The sequence below is a fragment of the Agrilus planipennis genome, unplaced genomic scaffold (genome assembly GCF_000699045.2).
Source record: "Agrilus planipennis isolate EAB-ADULT unplaced genomic scaffold, Apla_2.0 scaffold93, whole genome shotgun sequence".
In the NCBI taxonomy this organism is placed as follows: Eukaryota; Metazoa; Arthropoda; class Insecta; order Coleoptera; family Buprestidae; genus Agrilus; species Agrilus planipennis.
In genome coordinates, this window is record NW_020438867.1 from 686,407 (window position 1) to 710,949 (window position 24,543).

At 32.5% G+C, this 24,543-nt stretch overlaps 1 protein-coding gene across 1 annotated transcript in view; it reads left to right on the forward strand.

Moving 5' to 3' along the window:
• Positions 1–24,543, forward strand: part of LOC108739708 — a 45,871-nt gene that overhangs the window by 953 nt on the left and 20,375 nt on the right. The window contains exon 2 of the mRNA XM_018473728.2: positions 22,445–22,591. Within this exon, the coding sequence (XP_018329230.1) occupies positions 22,445–22,591 (147 nt within the window). The remainder of the gene's footprint in view (positions 1–22,444; positions 22,592–24,543) is intronic.

Sequence of the window (24,543 nt, forward strand, 5' to 3'; positions counted from 1 at the left end):
TTTCTACACTACTTATGATTATTAGGTTTTTAAAAAATATTTTTATAAAGTTGACTATTTATTACGGGACGAAAAATCACTATTGTAAAACATATTTTGAAATATGAGATGCAAGGTTACCGAAGAAGTATTCTTTCCGGAAAATACTTGTGATAAGTTCTAAATTTTTCACCAAAATAATACGGACAAACTTTCGAAAGCTCCACTTTTGCCTGTAAGCAAATTGTATTAAATGTTTTTTATTGTTTTTTTTTCAACACAATAATTAGCCCTGTGGGAAAGAGAAACATCAAAATTAGGTTTTTCTATAACTAAAAAACAGAGGCGTCAACCGTATCATTACATGTACGGTAGCCAGGGATAATTGCGGTTTACCTATAGATTATAATATACGTAATTGTGTGCATTTATCTTTTATATCGATAGATAGAAGAAGATACAATCTGATAAAAGCTCAAGCTCATCTATATTCTACAATTCACTTGAGTTATTGGGGTTAGTTTGATCGCGTGAGGAGGGTGTTTCTTTTTCTCTTTGCTATAAACTGATCAGGGCCTAAAGACGCTCCTTCAGGAATCGTGTTACGTAAGATACTGAAAATTAAGTACAGCAAACACTAGAGACATATGGGCATTGGGTAGCAATTTTAGAAGTATAAAATAGAAGTAATCATGTTCAGCATGTCAGTTATTAAAAGTTTTGTTACCTATTGATTGAATTATATTCATAATTGTCATTTAAAGAATTTAATGTCGGTAAAACCATTATTTCTTAATTGGGTTTTCACTGCAGGTTTTATCTTTAAATAAATAACCTTGTCGCACGTATGTATATTGATAAGTCTGAAAATTGTATAATTAATTAGACGAAATTCTCAGTACTTATTTTCTGTGTGATTTTATTACGTGCATGCATACCTAAACGGTTAGTAAAATCCTGGTTATCGAATAAATTTATTTTACTTTTGCAAAATCCGCAAGCTATTTCACAATTTTAAATCCTACTGTTGTTAAAATACTATAGAGATGCAAGCTTAATGAAAGTAAATAAAATAAACAGAGACCAAGGTTTAGACTTCATTTATGCATAGTGTACTACAAATATTAATATAATGTTTAAATATTGAATTATTTTTAGATACAGTTACATAATTACTTAAGTATCTACCTTTTGGACGGTACAACATAAAATAATAGAAATTAATTTATAGAATAAACGTGCATGTTAGGTATTATAATTTTCATTGAATTACCATTTTTACCGAATTAAAATTGACGGAGAAAATTACAACTGAAAATCATTTTTGAGTATATAATATTATTTTTACATATAAATTAATAATTCAAAATCAAAATTGGTCAGTTATTTTTTGAAACCATCAAATTTTCTATGTTATCTTATCAAACAATCTCGATAAATCAATGAAATACTTCATTTAACAGCAATTATCTGTAGATAACGCCATACTGCCGTATGTAGATAAGATTTGGTTTGTATTGAATTAGATAAATGTGATATAGATACTTGCAATTAATTGAAAATCACATTTTAATGAACATAAGAAATTTGTCTGTTTTGGAAAACTGTAAACTATTTATAGCTTTATTATTTCAAAGAGAAAAAAAATTACCTACAAATAATATTTATCATCAGAAATACCAAAAAAACACTTATGTGTAAAAATGTATTCCAGTTTAGATAATTTAAAAGTATAATGTATGTAATTTTATTAGGTGCCTATATTAGCTGTCTATTATCACAAATTTACACAAAAAATATCCGAATTGATTTCTGAAATAATGACATTAATCCTTAACAATCGCGATTGTGTTTTCTTAATTTAACTAACAAGACATTTTATATCTCATATTATGCGAGTATTGTTAAAAAACCACTATTTACTATGTACTTGCAAACGAATTCTTAACGTTTGAAAATAAAACTAGAACAGAGATAAAGTCTAAAATAGCGAAATTATATTGCTGTTAACAAATACGTAGGTACACATTCAAATTAATAAATTGATAAAAACAAACGTTTATTGCAAATATAACAATAGTTTGTTTTTTATTTCCAGTGATTTTTAATGTTTTACTGGTCATTAACCCAGTTCAGTTTTGTAATTTAGATAACAATAACAATGTATATATTATTGTAGGTATCTAAAACACACTTGTGCGTACGTTCTAAATGGGGCCAGCATTTTTTATACAATATGCAAAAATATGTTTTCATAGAAACTTTGGTTCTTATCAAAACTATATTATTTATAGAAATATCCCGTTTATTGACTTAAATCAACAAAATAGATATGAACAATTAAACACCATAAAATAGCAATATTTCATTTTTTTGTTGTTTAACAAAGCACCCGAAATTATACATGTATTCTTAAAAATTTAAAAAGCGTTTTTAACATCAAAGGTGTCATACTCAAAAATCGTTGGATTACAGCAGCTGACTAGCACTATAAGGACGACCCTCGTATTTAATCTTTTATTACCTCCACAGTTAATGTGCAATATTTTATTTTTCTATGTTTTCATCGTTTGGAATCTCGGAATGTGTGTCTTATAGTTATGTAATGTAATGTAATGTTAAACTTACATAAATGCATATCGAATCACTTGTGTGCTATAGCTTAGCTGTACATATCGATGTTAGCGGAATGAATATGCTTTGCATATTAATTTGATTCCAGTGCCAGTGAGTCAACCAAAATCTCCACAGTAACGACAATAAATGAAACTGGGAAAATGCTGTTCATATACATTCGAACGTAAATTCAACTCGGTTTATGAATGATCGTATGTCAGGAAAGTCGAGGAAAGTAGTGCGTGGGTAAAGGATATCCTACAACGTAACAGCTTGTAGTAAACCACATAGGTATGGTTGTTATAAACCACGAGGCTGAAATTTATCACTGTGTATTATAAAAAGGGACCAGAATGTCTTATATACATAATGCGTTGATGTTAACATTGTACTGTGGAGGTATATTTCAGTTGAGGGTGTTTTGTATCTCGGTTGCCAGCTGTTCTAGTGATTTTTACCTTGTGTCGAAAGCAACCAGCCGATGTGTATAATGAATGCCAAACCGCAAACAAAACTTTACAGTTTTCCATTAAAAATGTCAAGTCTCATATAGGGTGTTCATTCAGTATATATTCACTACTATTATATGCTCATCATCTTCGCAAGGTCGTCAGTCCTAAGACTGGTTGGACACCCACCTCCACTCTTTCCTATCCTGAGCTAATCTTCGTATTTCCCTAAAACATCCCACATCTTTAAGTGTTTGCGAACAGTAATCTGATCTAGGTCTACCTCTACTCCTCTTAACTCCTGTTTTTGTCTCTAATATATCTCTAACTAGACCTTCGTGCCTGAGAAGGTGCCCTACTAACCTATCTCGCCTATTTTTATATTTCTTGTTGGTTTCCATATAGTTCTCTATTTTTCCCTTGATACAATTTATATATAAAGGAGACAAATAAATGGAAAATATATAGCTACGAGAAAAACCAATAAATAAGAAGTACAAGAAATAAAAGAAATATAAATAAATATTATGAAACTGAAATAGTAAAGTCGCGATGAGAAAACGTATACCTAATACTGAAAGCAGAATAAAGAAATTAGGGTCATTTTATATTGGAATTTTGAGACATTTAAGGGATATAATTCCTGGTAAAGAACGAATGAAAGTACTTGAAATCATTCCTACCATAACCCCTGAGCCATTAGTGCGATTGGAATTTTTTGATAGTTTTGTTTAGTTTTATAGTAAATGGAGCAGTTGTATACGAAGAATATTATTTGTGCAAATGTTTCCCGACTCAGCGACCTAAACGCCGTTCAGTTTAATTTTGCTGGTTTTGGATTAGGTATCTATAAAGTCGAAATTATACTTTAATCAAACTTTGACCTTCCTTTTTACCTTTTCAGAGGTTGAATTTTGTAAAATTATTTCTTAGTACTTGCCTATGTCAGTCAGCGTCAGTTTATTCTTTTATATGTACTTTTAAGTATATACAGTAAATTTCGGGTATAACAACAACAGAGAGACGACTGTAATTTTGTCGTTATATCCAGTCGTTACAGGCAAAGTTAAAGGAGATACACACACTGTTTTTCGATTTTGAAACTATTTTCGCTTTTTTTAACAGTAAATGTAGATACATCTGGAAGTTATACTTATTCAAAAGTTTACTAAACACATTTGCTACTCAGAAACAACGGTAAAGTTACCACATTTGTTGATTATCTGCGTGAATGTAAACAAAATATAAGAAAGCTCTTTGTGTCTTTAGTGGCCGACTCCGGTCGCTATATTTGCATGGGATTACTAGGGATTTGTTACAAATAATTCATTAAAAACAGTCGTTACACCCGAACTCGGCGTTACATCCGAAGTCGCTATAGCCACATGAATTTTCTACTAAAGTGTGCTTTAAATTCAAGGGACTTACATTTGACGTCGCTATAGCACAATGGTCGCTATAACCAAAATCGTAATATCCACTGTATGTAGATTGCACATTCTTCAAATTTTAAAAAGCAAAAAATACTTCTGGTTGTTCAATACGATTCCGTTTCTCAATTTTGTTGAGTTACCATGTGTTATAGAGTAATTAAATCTATCTCAACGACCCGACCGGCAGTCGCGAATGCCATATTAAATAAAACAAAAATTGTTCAAGTGGCACCGATGTGCTTTTATAGAGACAGGTCTATAGGCGTCACCTATAAGCACTAGGTTGACTACTTCCTGATACGGTTTCGCTAAAATCGAAACAGCCTGGGAAGTATTTTAACCGATATTCCGGTAATTACTTCTTAGGGACGACCTTTCAGAGTAATCATCGTTATTTATCGGCTCGTTGCAATGGCAAATGGCAGCATAATTATACCCGCAAAATGGCAATCGTTAAGTTTATTGATTTTATGATTCTGGGAAACCCAGTGAAACTTCCGCAAGTTTCGGATACACGTATGAGGACCTTACATATTGTTTCTTGTATCATTCGACCTTCTTATTGCATATTTAACAAGGCAATCGGCTTCTGTTCTCGTTATTACAATGCGTTTCAAACAAATGGCGGATGTACGAATTAACTTTCAGGTTGTACTTGCGTATTTCATATACACTGCAAATATTTTTTAGGTGGAAAAGATACGTTAACGTCGATAAAGATACGTCATTGTATATTACGTAAGGCATATGTAACGAATAATGCTTTCGTTATTTCATGCCAAACAATTATTATTAATTAAAGTCGCATATCATACTGACGTAACTCTGTTTGTTTAAAAACAATCTAAAGAGAGGAAATTGTTTCATAAAATTAATTGCCTTAATTTTTACTGGATGGATTTTGAATATAATATATGCATCCAATACGATTTCAATTTATATCATCTTTGATTAACGAATTTACAAAGCAGAGTATAAGGTGAATATAATACATATACATAACAACAGTTTAATTACATTGACGACTTTTGCGCTTTTTATATATGCGTAGGGTCATCAAAAGGTCGTCAGTCCTGAGTGGTTGCATACTCATCTATTTCATATCCTGAGCTAATCTTCGCATATCCCTAAAACGGAAATATTGCGCGTCCTTAACCATTTATGAATAGTAAACTGTTTCTGCTTCCAGTATATTCTTAAGTAACCGTTTATACCTGAGATAGTATTCCATCAACCTATCTCACCTATTTCTTATTGACTTCCATAGGGCCCTTTGTTCACCTCGTCCTTTCTAACTTTTTTATCCACGGTATCCTCATCATTGGCCTGTAACACCACATTTCGAATTAATTCGAATCAATTATAACTGTGCAATATCTATTAAGTGCCTTCTAAAGGGGTTACACAAAGTGTGTTAAAAGCAATTAGGCAAATGAGTTATAATTCAACAAAAACTTGCACATGAGGTATTTGGATGGAAGACATCCTATTAATCGATATATTTATCAAAAATAAAGCTTCGGCTTTTTTTCTTTTTAGCCAGTATTAGATATCTTCATCGATACGTAGGTACCTTTGAATATGTCTAAAATATTAATGAGCTCGTAAAAATTAATATAAATTTGGTACTAATGACTACGTCATTAGTCAAAGGTGAGCGTACCAATTAAGCAAATCTATTTTTTTCCGCATTATTATTCTGAGTCAGCCTTGTGTTTTTCCTGGAATATTAAAAATTCCGGTTTGGAATTGTATTTCTTTGTTTTTCGATTTTCTCTAGAGGGCAGAAAGTAATAACCATGAAAATATTTTGTGCAATGTGCTATTATGATTGATTCTTTTTTATGTGATATTTTGTGATCACTCACTAGCTGCTTATTGTTTACTTTAAAAACTTTTTTGAATCAATAGGAGTTTTTATGGCAAAATAAGTCACTACTTATAAGGATGTACTAAAGAAAAGGTTAATGTCATTTATATCCTGTAGTAGGTAAACGTTGTACGTATCCACTTACCTACATGTAAGACAGGAGCTATATAAACTAATAGTTCTTACATTTTTCTAACGTACCTATGCATATATGTATTGGTTAACTTGATATGTAAATATATTTATCTTATTTATTTACTTTATGAGAGGTTTGATCCTGTCAAATATCATATTTTTGTGATATTGACATTTACCTACAACAATAGTTATAGTTATCTGACTACCTGAGGTAATAATAATAATCGTTTTTCTATCGTAATATTGATTACGGTTAGGTATGTAGGAACTGAGATATCAACTTGATCTTATGAGAAAAACACATTAAATATTATAGATGTGCCGGATAGTGATTTTGCCGGGTTTCCGGCAATAAATATTCCACATTTGAAGCTTGCAACTAGTCCATGCAGTAAGTCTTTGGTACTACAAAGTACAAATTACATCATCATCATAAGGTCATCAGTCCTAAGACTGGTTGGACACGTACCTCCACTCTTTCCTATCCTAAGGTAATCTTCGCATTTCCCTAAAACTAGAACAACCCACATCCTTAACTATTTGCGAACAGTAATCTAATCTAGGTCTACGTCTACTCCTCTTAACTCCTGTTTCTGCCTCTAATATGTCTCTAACTAGACCTTCATGCCTGAGAAGGTGTCCTACCAACCTATCTCGCCTATTTTTTATTGACTCCCATAGAGTCCTCTGTTCTCCTATTCTTTCCAATACCTCTTCATTTCTAACCTTTTCTACCTACGATATCCTCATCATCCGGCTATAACACCACATTTCGAACTCGTCTGACCTTTTCTTTTCCGCCGCGCCAACTGTCCATGTTTCGCACTCGTACAACGCCGTGCTCCAAACATACACATTTATACAAATTACAGTACCAGATTTATTAATAACGTAAAATTTTTAAACATGTACCTATTACATATGATGGTATTATTTTTGTCTAAAAATTGGGAATGATTTTATAATTCCTTAAATGTTTAAGTAGGAAATGGCTTATTTTTACATTGTTCTTATTTTCTTAACTTTTTTAACTCCACTCTCTTCTTCTTCTTCTTCTGCTGATCTGCATCGGTACGTAATCAAAAACATGCATCATCTGAAAAAACAGTTGTCGGACCTTCTTCATGCTTCAAGGACCGTTGCGCATGAGAGGATTTTCCTTGAAATTTTTAAGATAGTTTTATGACGTTTCACAGGACTGTTACAAACATTTGTTACGGTGAGCACTTTGACTTCTCTCGTCTCGGCGTTCTGAACTTCTGTGCAAGTCTCTTCGTTCCGACATAATGAGACGCGGTGCCACTTTTTTTATGCGATCATTTAGAAATTAACGCACTACATGATGGAATTCTTGCACTGTAACCGTATAAACGCTGCAATTTAACTTTCCTAAGGTTAATATCCGCTTGTAGACACGGACACGGAAAAAGGAAAACTCATTCATCATACTGTTGTGCAGTTATCATCAGAAAGGAATTTCTTAGCACCACTAGAACTGTTTAGTGTCAATGACTAACAAGTGGTGACTGTTTTATTCCTAGAAAGGACATTTTTATTCCTTTAAAAAGAATATAGTTTATTAGCAACAACTTTGCGACCTTAATAAAAAAAAAGTAACTGTCTCATAACAAAAGAACTGTATTTGCAGTAGAAGGACAACCGCGGACTTAAAAAAACTATTAATCATTAATATTCCCTTGTTACTTCATTAAAATTGTGATATTTACAAAAATACCATCTTTTCTCAAATTTCTCCAAGCACGTAATTACCAATACCGATAAGAGAGTTCAATGAAGCATTCATAAAGCTTCCCGAGATAAAAATGTTCAGTCTCTCAGAGTCTCTGAAAGCGAGACTCGAGTCTCCGTCTCTCATCGAGTTTCTCTGGTGTCGCTGAGAGAAACTCGAATCTCTCAATAAGTGGTGTCTCGATAGACATAGTTAAAATTTTCAAAAATTTTAAAGTTCAACATATTTTAGAGATCCCAGTCATTCTACGAAAGACTCGAGTCTCTCAATTTTTCATTTTTATTCATTCAGTCTCTCTGTGAAAGACTCTAATCTATGAATTAACAATTTTATCGTTCGAGTCTCTTATACAGAGACTGTGAGAGATCCATAAAAACATCTAGGCAATCACTGAGAGACTGTGAAAGACTGTGAGAGACTCTCTCAGAAACGCCGAAAAACTCTGAGAGACTGAAAATTTTTGTCTAGTGTTCAAGGTGTGCAATTAATTCTACATGACATTTTTTCATACTCATTTCACTTATTAGTGAGTCATATTATCAAGATGGCCACACATTATTCTTTTATAATATATAATAATTTCTGACATTTATAAATCCGTAAATTCTATCAAAATTCTATACGTTTCAACGTACCTATCTCCAATGAGAGGGATGGGACTTCAGTTAAACCTACTTGAGTTAGTTGTCATAACTTTTTACGTTATGGCTTGAGATGGTGATCCACACCTGATAGTTACAGATTTCTGACCAACTGTTTATTAATTTTCTTAATTTTCTTTTCATTATAGAAGTCCTTTTGGGCACTCAGTCGTAAAAGTAGATAATATCAATAATTTCTTTGTTGTAGACCACCCGTTTGCTTAAAACCACACTAATTATGACTTAAAAGTGTCATGTTTTTTAGTAATTTGGCAGCGTTCCATTTTTTTCGTGTAGGTATACGTATCTCAGAAGAAACATTTCGACAGAAGCAATGTAAAAAACATCACGACCTAAAAGAATCTGTTTACATTTGTACATTTTACACTCGAGTGAAAGCTGATCGCAATTATAGCACTAATATTAAATAAAAAGCGCCTGATTATATATAGTTACCAAAATGCAACAACAACAATAAGAATCTGAGAATATGAATGGTCTGTCACGGACTTCTAAATTTTTCCATTGAAGCATATCGTAAAACACATTTTGAAACTTGGCGCTTTGATATTGATAAATGTTCAACATTGCTTTTTTTTTAATGTTACCGTAACATTATATTACACTTTAGATTTTATTCGTTAATTCTGATGATAAGGAGAGCTGCAATGTGAAGAAAACCTCTCTCGAATTTTTAACTATTAATTTGCTCTATATTGTATAAGAAAATTATTTTAAATAATATAAGTTATAAGATTATTAGGAACAAATTCATTTTAAACCATCGTAAAGTTTTCCTAGGAACATAAAATATACATAGTTGCAAAGTAAAAGGATATCACATTGTACAGCGTTAATATCTGGTAAATAACTATAATTACGTAACTAATTAAAAGAGAAACGATTAAAGAGCTTGTTCGCGCGCATTTAAGAGCTTCGCTTGAATTAAAATCTATGCCTTACATTAAGTAAACGTGAACTGGAAACAGAAGCAAACAAAAAATGGTGCAAATGGAATGTCCCGTGCCTCCGGCATCACAGATCGGTCCTCTCATGTGGAACATGGATATCCGGTAAGGAGTAGCACTTAATGGCTGGTACATAATGTAATAATGTGTACATGTACCTACTATTGTTTATATACACTCCGAATAATAATAATAGTTGCAATTTTGTTATAACATATATAAACATACCGAATAAAAAAATTAATGGAGATGTCGGAAATTACGAACCATAAAATACAGATACAGTGGACTTCATTTATTACGACCTTGGTTATAGCGACCATTCTGCTATAGCGACGTTAAATATCAGTCCCTTTAGTATAAAACTCATGTGGCTATAGCGACTTCGGATGTAACGACGAGTTCGGTTCTAGCGACTGTTTTTAATGAATCATTTGTAACAAATCCCTAGTAATCCCATACTGTATTTTGACTTTTAGTTTATCAACCAGGTGGGTAGGTAAGCGTGTACGTTTAAATGGTTCAGTTACAAAGTGGTATTGTGAGTAGCAACTGTGTTTAGTAAACGTTTAAACCTAAAGTAAACTTTTGCCTGTAACGACTTCCGGATATAATGACGAAATTAAAGTGGTCCCTTAGTTGTCGTTATACCCGAAATCCATTGTACTTTTTTATAGCTGGCGAAGAGTTTTTTAAGTTCGACTTACGGTAATGTTGCTGCTAACTGAAATATTTCAAATATTATACATGGATTAATATTTTTTTAAATAGTTTAATAACTAAGCTCAGGACTTCAGTATTTCTGGGGTTGCTTTATGATGATGTGATTATCTAACCCATCGGAATTATCCGTTAACCCATATTTTATCTTTTATATCAATCAATATTTAAATATTTCACTATTCCACTTATATTCAATCTAAATGTATGTAATATTGTTTTGCATACACGTATTGAGAGACAATAAATTTGCTACATTGACGTTATAGTTGTGCAAGTTTGTAGCTTTGGCAGGCTTCTGTTGTTCTTTAGTTCAATTAAGAATGCTAATTAGTCTGGCTACTTGTTTGTTCTGACTCATTTAATTAGTCCTGAACATATTTATGTATTTACAAAGAGTTAAATATCAATTACCATTCCCCTATTTAGTAAAACGTACTAATTTGATTTGATTTTATTAGGCAGCACGTAACTAAATAAAAAACAAAAAGAATATTTCACGAAGAAGACTTGATCCATTACAATTCTTATTTTCACTTCGTATTTTAATTATAGATACGTATTTCAAGTAGAATTTAACTCAATACAAAACTATGGTCATATAAATAAATAAAATAATTAAACTCTTGTTTGGGTCAGGCTACTGACTATTATGAAATTTGAAAATAGACATATTGAAAGAAGGTGAACTGATAAAAGATTAAAAACAATATACTAAAGTTGAACTGTGAAAAACTTTAGTTTTGAAACATTTTCTTTGACGATTTATTATTGTACTTTAAGTTTTAGTTCTTTAAGTCATGTTGGAAGAAGCAGTAGATGCGTAAAATAAAAAATAGTTCAAGATTAAATCGTTTTTAAGGTACTGCTACGCTCGAGAATTGTTATAATTCCGAAATTCGAAAAATATATGAAAAAAATGATATGTTATAGAAGCAACGGCTTTGATAGTGCAAAACGTAACGGTCAGCGCAACGGGAAAGATAAAAATGAATGTATTTAAGGTAGAACCCGCTCTGAGACAAGGGTTAATTGTTAAACACATAATACTAGAAGCAGAGACAGGAGTAAAGAGGGGAGAGGAAGGCCTAAATTTCTGAATTAGATTACTGTATTCAGGAAATACGAAGGTTGGCTTGGAATAGAAAGCAGTGGAGGTACGTGTCCTAGTTAGTCTCCTCTTTTGGAACTGTACAAGGATTTTGTATCTACGAAGTTCATAGGGCGGTTTAACTTTGCTTTGCTCGTCTATCCGAACTGAATCCAGTAATCAACATGGGAAATAATTTCAAAGTTGTTTTGGTCACGATTTCCTGACTCTAAATCAGTGAACATGAGATGTCAGGATATGCAGGTTGTTTAAAACGAAAATGTAAACAAAACACCGTAACCGAACTAATCAGTAATCATATACGTACCTCTGTCGGAAATAATAAAGCACAATAGACGTCGAATCTACTCGGTCGTATACGCACTTACGTACCTACGTACGTTTGTCTCCTGGGGATGCGGTGCTTATTTCCGCGTAACGTAACTTCCGTTTCCACGGGTATTGGTCGTTGTTTACGTTTATACGTATGTGTGTCCATCCACATGTGTATGCGAAGTGCAGCAGATAGCTTGCTGCATTCCAGATTTGCAATTCCCATCGCTGCCGTGAGATTCCTTTTTCAACGAGGATCAGGTTGCTCCAAATTCTCTCACTACACATCAAAATAATTTACTGCTCCGATACATCATTGATTAAATCAACTTTATTGCAAATATATTACGGGTAGCCAATCAATTATAATGAAAATACACTCAGAGAAAACTGTAAAACAAACTTGTAGAATTTTAGAACTTTTCATTAGAAATAGTAGCGAATATAGGAATAGAAACAAGGGTAAAAGGTTGGATTATCCCCCTCCCCTCCACTCCCGAAGGAGATGGGGGCAGGGGGGGATTGAAATAATAGGTCTTCCTGAGGAAACCACCATAAAAAGTTCGCACCTGTCACACCCCCATGAAGTTATGGGGTTGCAAAGTTCTTTAAATTTTTCCAATTTTCATACACTATAAAGGTCTAGATGATGGGGTGGGGGGATCGAAAGAGGAGGTCTTCCCCACCACTGTGCCATAAAAAGTTCATGGCGGTCTGACCCCCAAGTTATGGGGGTTCAAAGTTAATAAATAATGCCAATTTTTATATATTTCTAGGCATGTAAATATTTATATAGTCATTCTTAAACAATATTCAAAGGTAAAACTAATGAAAAATACATAAAAANTTGAAAATTAATATACTAATTACATTTACATACCCACAAGCATATGAAAATCAACACAATTATAACCTTTGAGCCCCATAACTTTTCATGGGGGTGAGACTGCCGCAAAGTTTTTATGGTACAATGGTGGGGGAGACCTCCTCTTTCAACCCCACTGCCCCACACCCGAAGGGGGTTGTGGGGATAATCTAGACCTTCACCGAAACAAGTTATAGTGAATATTAATATAATATTATAAGTAATTACTCTTTTTCTTACAAACTGTTTGTCTCTATACTACAACTTATGCTGCTTAAAAATTACTTTTCATTGTAGCTTATATCTATACAATAATCAGGAAAAATATTATACAAAATTGTAGCATATACTTCTCTACAACAATTAAGAAAGAATTATACAATATAGTGTTACGTATATTTATAAAAAGTAGTTGGCTTTACCATTGCATTGCAGTCCATTTGAAAACGTATTATACTTAGTAGTGGGTATTTCTACAATTCTACTTTTAGGTTGCACGTTGGAATACAAGACTACAATTTGCAGTCATTATCTCAATTTATTGTAGGAATATTTCTCCAATAACCTTGTAATAATCACTAAAATTATTGAATTGATTTTCAATCATATTGTAAATATTGATGTATTTTTAAGTCCAAGTTAATAAAGTGAGCAGGGGTTAACATTGCTCGATTTAGACCAAAACGGATGTAGTGCACATAGCTGAAGTCATAACAGGAAATTAAATATTCCTTGTTCCCATTATTTATTAAATTAAATTAGCCTGAAACTTTTTATAATTACTTGAACATGCGTGTAGTGCCTAACTACTATAAGTAATATAATAACTGCCGATGAACGATGACCGACAGTGCCCCAAAACAATTGATAACAGTCTACCACAGTTCTTTTGTTAGGACACCTTTTAATATTTTCAATTTTTATTGCAACATGGGAAGTATCAGATGCTTGATTTTTAAAGTGAATTTGAATTTTCGTATGTATTTCATTTGTAAAAGATTAAAAATTAAAAACGCTTTTCATAAAATAAATATTTGGCAGCGAATCAAGGTAGAAAATATTTTTATTTCTAATTTTTACAATTTATAATAATCAAGGGTTGTCTTCCAGTTTTCTTAAGGAAATTTTTCGGACACCTTGTATATACTTACGTAGAGTTTAATTTTTTTTGACCATATGCGACAAACCAGAGTAGATGTGACACCAGGATGGAACAGAACAGTCCAAAGCTTTGCCTTTTGCTTGTCCGTTGACAAAGTAATAAAATTTTATTTCTTGCTGTACTCTTCGAGTTTACGACAAAGAACCCGATGAAAAACGTATGTTTTAGTGAAATATCCTCAAAAGCTGAACATTTGCTCCTATAGATCCCGGAAACGACTTCTGATTCAATTTCCGGTGGTCGCTTACTTAAAACTGAAGTATTCGATACACAAACGTACACGCAAGCCGATTGTATACGGCGGAGGCTGTACAGGAAATCCTAAATTTCATCCAATTATAGCTTATTTTAATATTTAGATTTGTACGCATGCATAATCAACTTTAAAGCACATTTAATAACGGAGTTTCATAATAAATGTTACTAGTGAATTCGCCATTTGCATATTTCTCATGGCTTACTAGCACTATCAGAAACGTTTTCTTACCCTTTTTTTTGCGACAAAAATTTATGGAATATTGGAATGTGTGTGGGTTGGAATTCGTTAAAATTTTACAGTTTGCAAATATAACACGAAGAATTTCTATGTATTCTATTTTTTAAAAACTAAGGGCCTACGGATATTTAAAAACAAAAGAATCTATGATTTTTTTGCATCTATATAGATAATAATATTAAAATTCCAATAGATAATAGTGATACAATTTATCTTCTTGTCTATAGCTTAAGGCTGTTTATTTTCTGGTCAGTTTTGTTATTTATTTATTTATGTCAATATCCTATATAACCCTGTGGATATTGGCTTTACATTACGATGACTTTGTTTTTTTTTTTGTTTTATACTATCCACTTAGGCCCATCAACTGCCTAGTCATCTCATTAAAACGAAGTAGTAATATCGTTTAGAAATCAAATTTCCACACCCTTACGTGCGCTTAGAATAGGGATTGCTTGTCATGGGGTAAAACTTGATTAGGGTAGCGACAAGGTAAGGAGGAAGGTAGATAGATACACCTAGCCGTTAATTTCTTAAGAGGTAAAAGCCAGGGGGAACTTTTAGGTGTGTCCCATGTAAACATGGGGAAGGCTGTGTATGCGTTTTGCTAAAAATGAATTAAATGCCCTACCTATTTATGGTTTCGAGTCAATGTCCTGCAGCCCCCTCATATTAATTTGTAAAACAAAATGTCATTTTGTATCACTTTATCAACAGAAATTAATTAACAGCAACACAACACTAATAATTGCCCAGAGTATCGTCGTGTTAGTTAATTGGATTAGGTTTTTTTATTATGGTAAGGATAATAGCATGTACCCCATGTAGTAGCGTATCACTTAAACACAAATTACTTTCTTTTTTAAAAATATGGAATATATAAATATCATTATAAATAATTCAAACCTGTGCCACGTATAAATTGTTTCTTCTTAAAATTAGTTGTTGATGGATACTATAAACAAAAGTCCTGCTATACAGCCAACGTTCTACTATGTGATAGTAAATTAATCTGATAAAAAGCAAGGATAAATGAAAGTAGGTACCTAGCTTTTTGGTTGTTATTATGTTTTTAATTGTGAGATAGAATAGAATTATAAATTAAGTTCTTTAAATCTCCCTTACATGTATTAATCATGTGGTCGAATAATGCAAGTAAAATGTAGCCGTTTTTTCCTTTATTCGAAAAATGTGTGCGTAATACCTAGTTGTTGTAAAGTTGCAAGGTCTCTGTAAATGAGAAATGCAATGAATCAGACGATAAGTAACACTAATAACAACGATAGAAATAAAAAAATGTTAGTTTTATTAACCTTACAGATGTTGTTTAAAAGTTTTCTTATTAAATACACTGTCAATTAGGTATAACAGAATCAAGGGCGTAAAAGAATGGATTTTTAAATATTATATGTGGAGATAAGAGAAGAAAGATCAAACCAAAGAATATTAAGTAAATAGATCATAATTATATAGTTCATAATAATTTTTAAATTATCAAAATTAATGTGGTATAACGAATTATTTTATTTATATAAAATGAAGCTTTAAGCATAATGATAACACAAAGAATAGCGCAAGCTCTCGACTTTTGTGCTTGCAATCGGTTAATTTAGAAATCCAAAACTACAACCTGTAGATTATATAAAAACAGTGTAATTGCTTTTAAAAAAATTTTCGTTTACAACTCACTTTGGTAAACAGCCATGCTCGCTACTAAATCTTTTGTTCTTGAATAAACGTATCGCCAGTTTTATTGCCCTAGGAAGAAGTTGTTTGTTTCTTCAGGAAATTAGTAGCAGAAGCATAAGGCTGTCTACTAAGGTTATCAGAAATTTGATACCCTTATGAGCCCTTTTCGGTCTGTAGCATGCCAACGGTTGTCAAAAGAAACCGATTCCTACAAAAAAACACTATAATTGCATAAATGTGTGGCATAAAAAACGCTCATTTTGACAAAAGTGTAGGCAAATTAAAAGTTCAAAGTGTTTAAGTACATCTATTTCGTTATTATGAAACAGAAACAGCAATCGCATTCTCTGAGGTTAATAATAAAATTATAAAGCAAGTAAGTAGGTTCGTGATTATTAATTATTCATCATCTGAAAGTTGCATATTTAATGTCTATCTTAATAATAGCTACGCAGATAGTAATATGATTTGAAATCAACTCATCAAAACGATTTGTTTATGAATCTATAGAAATATTTTAATAAATTATGAACATTTCAAAATTACTAGTGGGTGAATTGAATATACTACATGCATTGATCACAAATATAAAAATTCTTTGAGGAATAGGACAAGGCTGAAAATATAATGTGGGATTAATTCAGTCGCTGTTATTGATAAGTACATATGGTGTAAAGGTATATTACTTATCCTTTATTTATGTTACGGTATTTTCTATCTTCCTTAAGGATAAGTATATTTGTAATATGCTGAATTTTTCAGATTTTTTTAGTCTCAAAACGGTTATTGTAGCTTTTAAATTATTGATTTTGTATATCACCTGCATGTTTTATCTTTTTTCATTATACCTACTTATAACCTAATGAATTCGGAAAAAGTGGCACATGGTCGGTGGTTTGTTTACATAAGATAAAACTTATTACAGTTATTATAACGTAATAATATTTCATGTAAGTGAAAACACTGATTGTTACTATTAGTTTGACAAAATTTATTCATTCTGATTTGTTAACATTCAAAAATGTTTTTTCGTTTTCTTTGCATGATACTCTCGTCTGTGTTTGGATTCTTCATCAGGTGAATTGTTGAGACAATTATTTTCATTCATTTTTATCTTTTGGGTGTCGGAATATGTAACATTCTTATCACAAAGGGACTGAATACGGTTGCGTTATTATACTTCGTGTTCTTTGAATGCAACAGTGTTGTTAGATGTAAACGTTAGGTCTGTAGGAGTGTCAGCGGCCTGTTCTGTTGTAGGATGTTCTAAGAAATCGGGTCAGCATCTTGTCACAATTCTTCCCTCGTTATGAAGCTCAGTTAAAGCACCGCATGCTGCCAACAAAAGAATAAAACAGCATCCTCATTAAAGCTAAAAACCTTTTCTTTCTTTACAAAAGATTTGTTTTAAATCTATGGTCTTCGCCATCTAATTCTCAAATTAGGTAAAGATAGTCTTTTTGTAGGTTTAAGTTTATTTTCCCAATTTAAAGTTAATTAAAGTTAGGTTAGGAGAAATATTTGTGATGGGTTTCAATTTGATAAGAGAAAGATGGGGAACGTACTTAATGAGAGGATTATATTTATTATAAAAAAACAAAGAATGGTCATCCTAGGAAAGAACGAACTCCTAATAAGAAAGAATTCATTAGTCGTTGTTTCTCATGTGCAACTTTTATTACGTATTGTCGCATAAAGGTATTTTTCTATCGGTATATATAAATGCGTTAAATAAAATTAGTAACGGTCATTGACGTAACGATGATCGTAGTGATGATATCCATTCTGCAAGACGTCACATTCTTTAATCGTGATACAGACGGCAATTATTACGGTAGTGCTGGGTCAAGGCGAGCAAATGAAGTATTTCATGTTACAATCGTAAACACTCGTACAAATACATAATACGGAAGATATATTATTATAACCCTACATAAACTTTAGATTGCGGAAACACAACTTCTACTTTTAGTAGTAACGACAAAAACCTTTATGTACATATTACAAATGTCGTTGTTGATTATAAATATGCTTTAAGAAATTGTTTAAAATTTATTACAATAGTTCATTTAGTAAAACAAAAATACTGGGATGCAAGGGAAGGAAAAGTAGGGAAAGAGCGAATATAAAGATAGGATACGAAAAATTAGAAGAAGTGGCCGATTTTAGATATCTAGGAAGTCAGGACGGAAGGAGTAGTAGGGATATAAAACAGAGGATAGCGCAGGGTCGTGTCGCCTTTAATAAAAAGAAGTCTCTTCTATGCTCGCGAACGGTTAATTTAGAAATTCGAAAAAGGTTGTTAAAGGTGTATGTTTGGAACACGGCGCTGTACGGGTGCGTAAGATGGACAGTGGGCGCGGCGGAAAAGAAAAGACTACAAGCGTTGATAGAGAAGATTAGAAATGAAGAGGTATTAGAAAGAGTAAGAGAACGGAGGACTCTATGGAAGTCAATAAGAAATAGGCGAGATAGGGTAGTAGGACACCTTCTCAGGCATGAAGGTCTAGTCAGAGACATATTAGAGGCAGAAACGGAAGTTAGGAAGGGTAGAAGTAGAACTAGATTAGATTACTGTTCGTAAATAGTTAAGGATATGGATTGTTCTAGTTTTAAGGAAATGCGAAGATTAGCTCAGGACAGGATAGAGTGGAGGTACGTGTCCAACCAGTCTTAGGACTGACGACCTTATCATGATAAGTTCATTTAGAATTTTGAAAGTGTAAATCCGAAAGTCGGTAAAACGCTAATAATAAATAAAAAGTTAATACATTTCCCCACAAATTTTTTAAAAATAGGATAACGGATAATAGATAATTAGAAATTTGTATTTATTAATTAGTGACCCAGTTCGCATACATGTGTTATTTCTTCTGCAAATTAATTCGTTATTCGTATAGACCTACGTTTATAATATTCTGAAAGTAACATTTTGTAAAGTGGGGTCATTCATTTGTAGAATACTCGTAACATTTCAATACGTACACCTCCACTCACTGTATAAAATTTAAACACAATCTCCTTAAATGGTCCAGACAAACCAGCCAATGGTACTACAGTGGGCGAAATGCCATACACAGGTGAGACTTTTAGAATCCTCAACAACTTCCTACGTCCAGGTCGTCCAGATGCTGAAATTTGCGTGTGGAAAACAAGACGATAATGTAACCTTATAAATTTTTGTTGTTTTGCAATAGTTCATCAATTTTAAAATGCATAAGAACCTTACGAAAATAAGAACAATGTGTGTAGGTGGGCACGTTGACGATTTTTTATAAGTTGTAGCTAATTTATTAGAATTTCGACAATAACACCTGTTCTTAAATTATTTTTCCCCAATATTGTTGCTGTTACCATGATTAATTTTATCTGACAATATTGAGACAGAATATTATTTATATTATGGAAATTGAAACTCTCAAGAGCAAATCCATACGTAGAAAGTAACTTTTACTGACTGCATTGTGGTACTATGTAGTCGCTTATAACTTTCTGTTTTCAATAAATATTTTTTCCAAAGTGTTGATGAAAATCAACTTAAATTAAAATTACCACACCTAATAACACGAATCAATTCGTCACCTCGCGTAATGCCATTCGTATGACGTACATTTTCTTACGAATTATATCCATTATCGCCTTAGTCGCACATAACTATGTTTGTTTAAAATTGTAATCCATACGTATGGATTAAATAACTTTGTGGGAATTACTCAAGTGAAGTGCCTAATCGGTTGTGCATGCAGCAGTTGCGGTTTTGGAAATATGCACATGTAGATATAACGCGTTTATGTTTAAGAAACCAATTAACAGCCCTCAACATTCTTGTTCATTTATGAGGTTTTGTCCCGGCCCTGCATCTTTCTTACATGTATACATAAACTATCAATATATTGTTTTAATTTACAAAGCACTTTCGGAGAAATTCATTTTGACAACGTGCAAATTTTAAGTAAAATTAGGTAAGTACATATTTGCATTGTGACAACGATCTCTTACTTTTTTGAGACAAACATCAACCCTTCGGGAAGCCCGTCTAGGAGACCACCCACAAAATGTTCAATTATAATAAATATTATGTATAAAGTAGAAATTCAAAAAAGGTTGTTAAAGGTGTATGTTTGGAGCACGGCGTTGTACGGGTGCGAAACATCGTCAGTGGGCGCGGCGGAAAAGAAAAAGTTAGAAGCGTTCGAAATGTGGTGTTTCATGAGAATGATCAGAATATCGTGGATAGAGAGGGTAAAAATGAAGGTGTATTAGAAAGAATAGGAGAGCATAGGACTCTATGGAAGTCAATAAGAAATAGGCAAGATAAGTTGGTACGACACGTTCTCAGACATGAAGGTCTAGTCAGAGACATATTACAGGCAAAAACAGGAGTTAGAAGGGGTAAATTAGATTATTGTTCGCAAATAGTTAAGGATGTGGGCTGTTCTAGTTTTAGGGAAATGCGAAGTTTAGCTCAGGATAGGAAAGAGTGGAGGCACGTGTCCAACCAGTCTTAGGACTTGCGACCTCATGATGATGATGATGATAAAGTAGAAGAGTGCTAGATATCACAAGGTGTCGACTAATCTGGTAAACCTTGAAAACCTGCATTCTTGGAAAATGTAGCAATTGTGGGAAGAATCTTAATTTTCAAATTCTTAAAAATTAAAAAGCCAAATTTAAAAGTTGGTTTCGTGAACGTCCTCTACAATTATTTTCAATGACGTTGTTCCAATTATTTTTCATTATTAGTTGTATTATTGTGTCCATTATTCAAAATTGCCCATATCTTCATCGCTAGCATCGACTTAAAAATAATTGTGCTCGGTCAGTCTTTGAGGTAGTGCAGTGTGGTGTAGTGTAGTGTAATTAACCTTTTTTGCTAGATGTCATCCTCTGTAAGGCTAATGTATCTAATTATGAGTTCATGGATGGTTTACGGCAATCTTGTTGGCTTACTTTATTCTCCCGACAAAGATTTTGTTTCTCCTTTTTAAATGTCTCGTGCACAAACAGGAAAACTTTCAAAAGTTACTTTTATTGATACCAAAAATTTTCAATTTTCCTTTTCATTTGGAATTTTATTGTATGTAATTAAATATAAATATAATTTGCCTACAATGTTATGCTGATTTGTAAATATCTATTTATATTCAGAAGATTTTAGTCTTAAGTTTATTTAAAAGTTTAAATTTAGTTCTTGTTTGTTTCCATTCAAAATTAGATTTGTTATTCAATTTCCTTAATATGTCAAGGTTTTCCCCGGGTAATTTACTTTCTAAAGAGTTTACACCTGCTGTAAAGTACATAAATGAAACAGCTTTTAATTGCAAGGGGTTTCCTGTTGTAGATTGTTATTTTTTATGAGTCTAATTTTTGCAAAAAAAAATATTGAAAAATAATGTCAGTTAGAGTAACACAACTGTTTATTAGTATAGAACACCAATAAAATATAGCAACCAGCGGTGTAAAAATAATTATTTTGCATATTAGACATTAGAAATATCACTAAAAATCACTCAAAATGATGACCGTATGCTGATTCAGTTTTCTGTGTTGTTTATATGATGACAAATATTGGAAATTTGATGAAACAGCAATTAACATAACTAATACATGTATAGTAAGTATTTAGTCACATGGCAAATAAAAAATTTCCATATCGACATAGTATTTTTTTGGAAATTTTGCATATGTATTTAATTGTTAAATGTTTTATAATTTTTCTAGGACCTACAATTAACGTTTTTATTAATTAATTAATCAATGAACTTGTAGCGTCTGTCTTTTTTCATAGTATATAGTAAATTTCAGCATCCATTTTTATTAACTATAATAATGTAGATTAAAAATTCTTTGAACAGAATTGTTTATTAGTAGATGTATGTTGTATATCAGCGAGAAACATTCTCCTTGTTGTTGTTAATTGTTCTCATGTTTATCCAATGCTCACTCGTTTGTTTATTTCACGTACCATGTACCAGAGAAATTCTGGATTATTTCTATCGCATAAATATTATGGTTATAACCTAGTAACATTTGCAAAAACTACTAACATCCGCGAATCTCAGTATAACTGCGTTCGAAAAACACATTCCCATTTTCTTTCACTGCGATTTTATTTTAGGCGTAGGTTACCAATTAACTTTGTTTATTATCATAAACAGCTTTACTTAATTTTAACTCGCCCGTTCCATGCATTGAGGAAATTTTTGCTACATTTATAATACGTGTAGGTGTGTTTTTTTTTGCAGATGATGAAACACGTGCAGCTTTCTCCTTATAGGAGTAGAGCTGATACAGTGTCCTTAACGTCCACGACCAGCTATGGAAGTCTGAGTCCAGAACCACTCGGAAGCAGGTCTTCCAGTTACTCGTCATTAAATGAGTCTGGGCCAACAGTAAGTTTCGAATTGACTCACTTAATATAATATGATGATTATACGGGTAGTCTCACAAAAACATGATAGAAAACTACTAACAACAATAAGTTTCGGTCACGCTACCATTCTCCAAGGAATACCTACAGTAAATCTTATATAATATTATATAATTATATATTATTGTATAATATAAGATAGAAGCAATCTCATTCTCATCATAAAGTCGTCAGTCCTAAGACTGGTTGGACTCGTACCTCCACTCTTTCCTATCCTGAAGTAATCTTCGCATTTTCCTAAAACTAGAACAACCCATATCCTTTACTATTTGCGAACAATCTAATCTAGGTCTACCTTTACCCCTCCTAACTCCCGTTTCTGCCTCTAATATGTCTCTGACTAGACCTTCATGCCTGAGAAGGTGTCCTACTAACCTATCTCGCCTATTTCTTATTGACTTCCATAGAGTCCTCTGTTCTCTTACTCTTTCTAATGCCTCTTCATTTCTAACCTTCTCTATCCACGGTATTCTCATCATTAGCCTGTAACGGTTCTAACCTCCGTAGCGCCCACCGTTATAATCTTTTTCGAATTTCTAAATTAATCGTTCGCGAGCATAGAAGTCACTTCTTTTTATTGAAGGCAACAAGGAGACTCGACCCTGCGCTATCCTCTGCTTTATATCCCTACTACTCCTTCTGTACTGACTTATCTGACTTCTTAGATACCTAAAATCAACCACTTTTTCTAATTTTCGTCTCCTATCTTTATATTCGCTCTCTCCCTACTTTTTCTTCCTTTGCATACGAGTATTTTTGTTTCATTTTTATTTATTTTCTATTCTTTTGAAAATTATAATTACTCGTCGTTTGTTTTTCATTTTGGACTGTTTCAATAATTGTTTAGACTAAAAAACAATGAATTAGTATCAAAATATAATTTAACTTAACTTTAATCACGTATTTCCGGTATAGTTACCCTTTAAAGTTTCCCTTAATAAATTTTCCGAATCCAGATCATCTCTTTCACCTCTCCACCCATCAGTAAAAGTTACAGTTTCTTGTTTTTGATATCCCATTGTTTCTTTATGACATATTAAGTGCCCTGTCGTGTATCGTCCATTTTCCTTATAACACATCCTGCACACCCACTCATCGAAACCTAGATGTCAATGTATTTTTCTTCGTATTTATGTATTTGACTGATTATTATCTATAGGTATTTATTTGAATCAATTTCTCTTCCTTCCTCTTCTGCTATTGGTAGTAATTTTATACCGGATTTAATTTACCTTCAAGATTGAGCTTTTTACATTGGGCATATTTTCATTTACTTGTAAAGCTTTTGAGCATAAATTATATATGTATCAGGTATTCCAACCAATTAAATTGAGCGTTTGCTCCTATTCTGTGGGAAATAGAGCGAATTACGACTAGAAGACAACATCGTTGTAGCTGAAACTCCTATTTTAGAACATCGATAATCTCTAATTAGGTTTGTTTACAGAAAACCAAGTTCATTGCATGTGCAGTTCCTAGCATTCCGCTTTGAACTTGAATAATGACATTGAATTCGATGGTTTTTCTTTTTCATGATTCAAAACGTGGTTCATTGAATGTTTCGATTGAATAAATCCTCATGGGGCATTAAATAGCAAATAAATAATTGAATTGGATTGGATTCCGATTTTATTAGTTCAAAAAAAAAATAATAATAATTACTTTAGAAAGCATTTAGTCATTGTGAGTCGGGCATCACATGTTTAATCCAAATAGGTTGCCTTATCCCATAACGATCAAGTTTTACATCTCATCAATATAGAACATCTGTTACTTAATTTAGTCTAATTTAGATCATAATTGACGTTACAATTGTGTTGCAATAGCGATACCTTCTCTTCAGTGGATTTCCGTTGCGCTTGGTTGGTGCCTAACACCTATTCAAAAACCCAATCTTGTTTTCGGGAACATCTT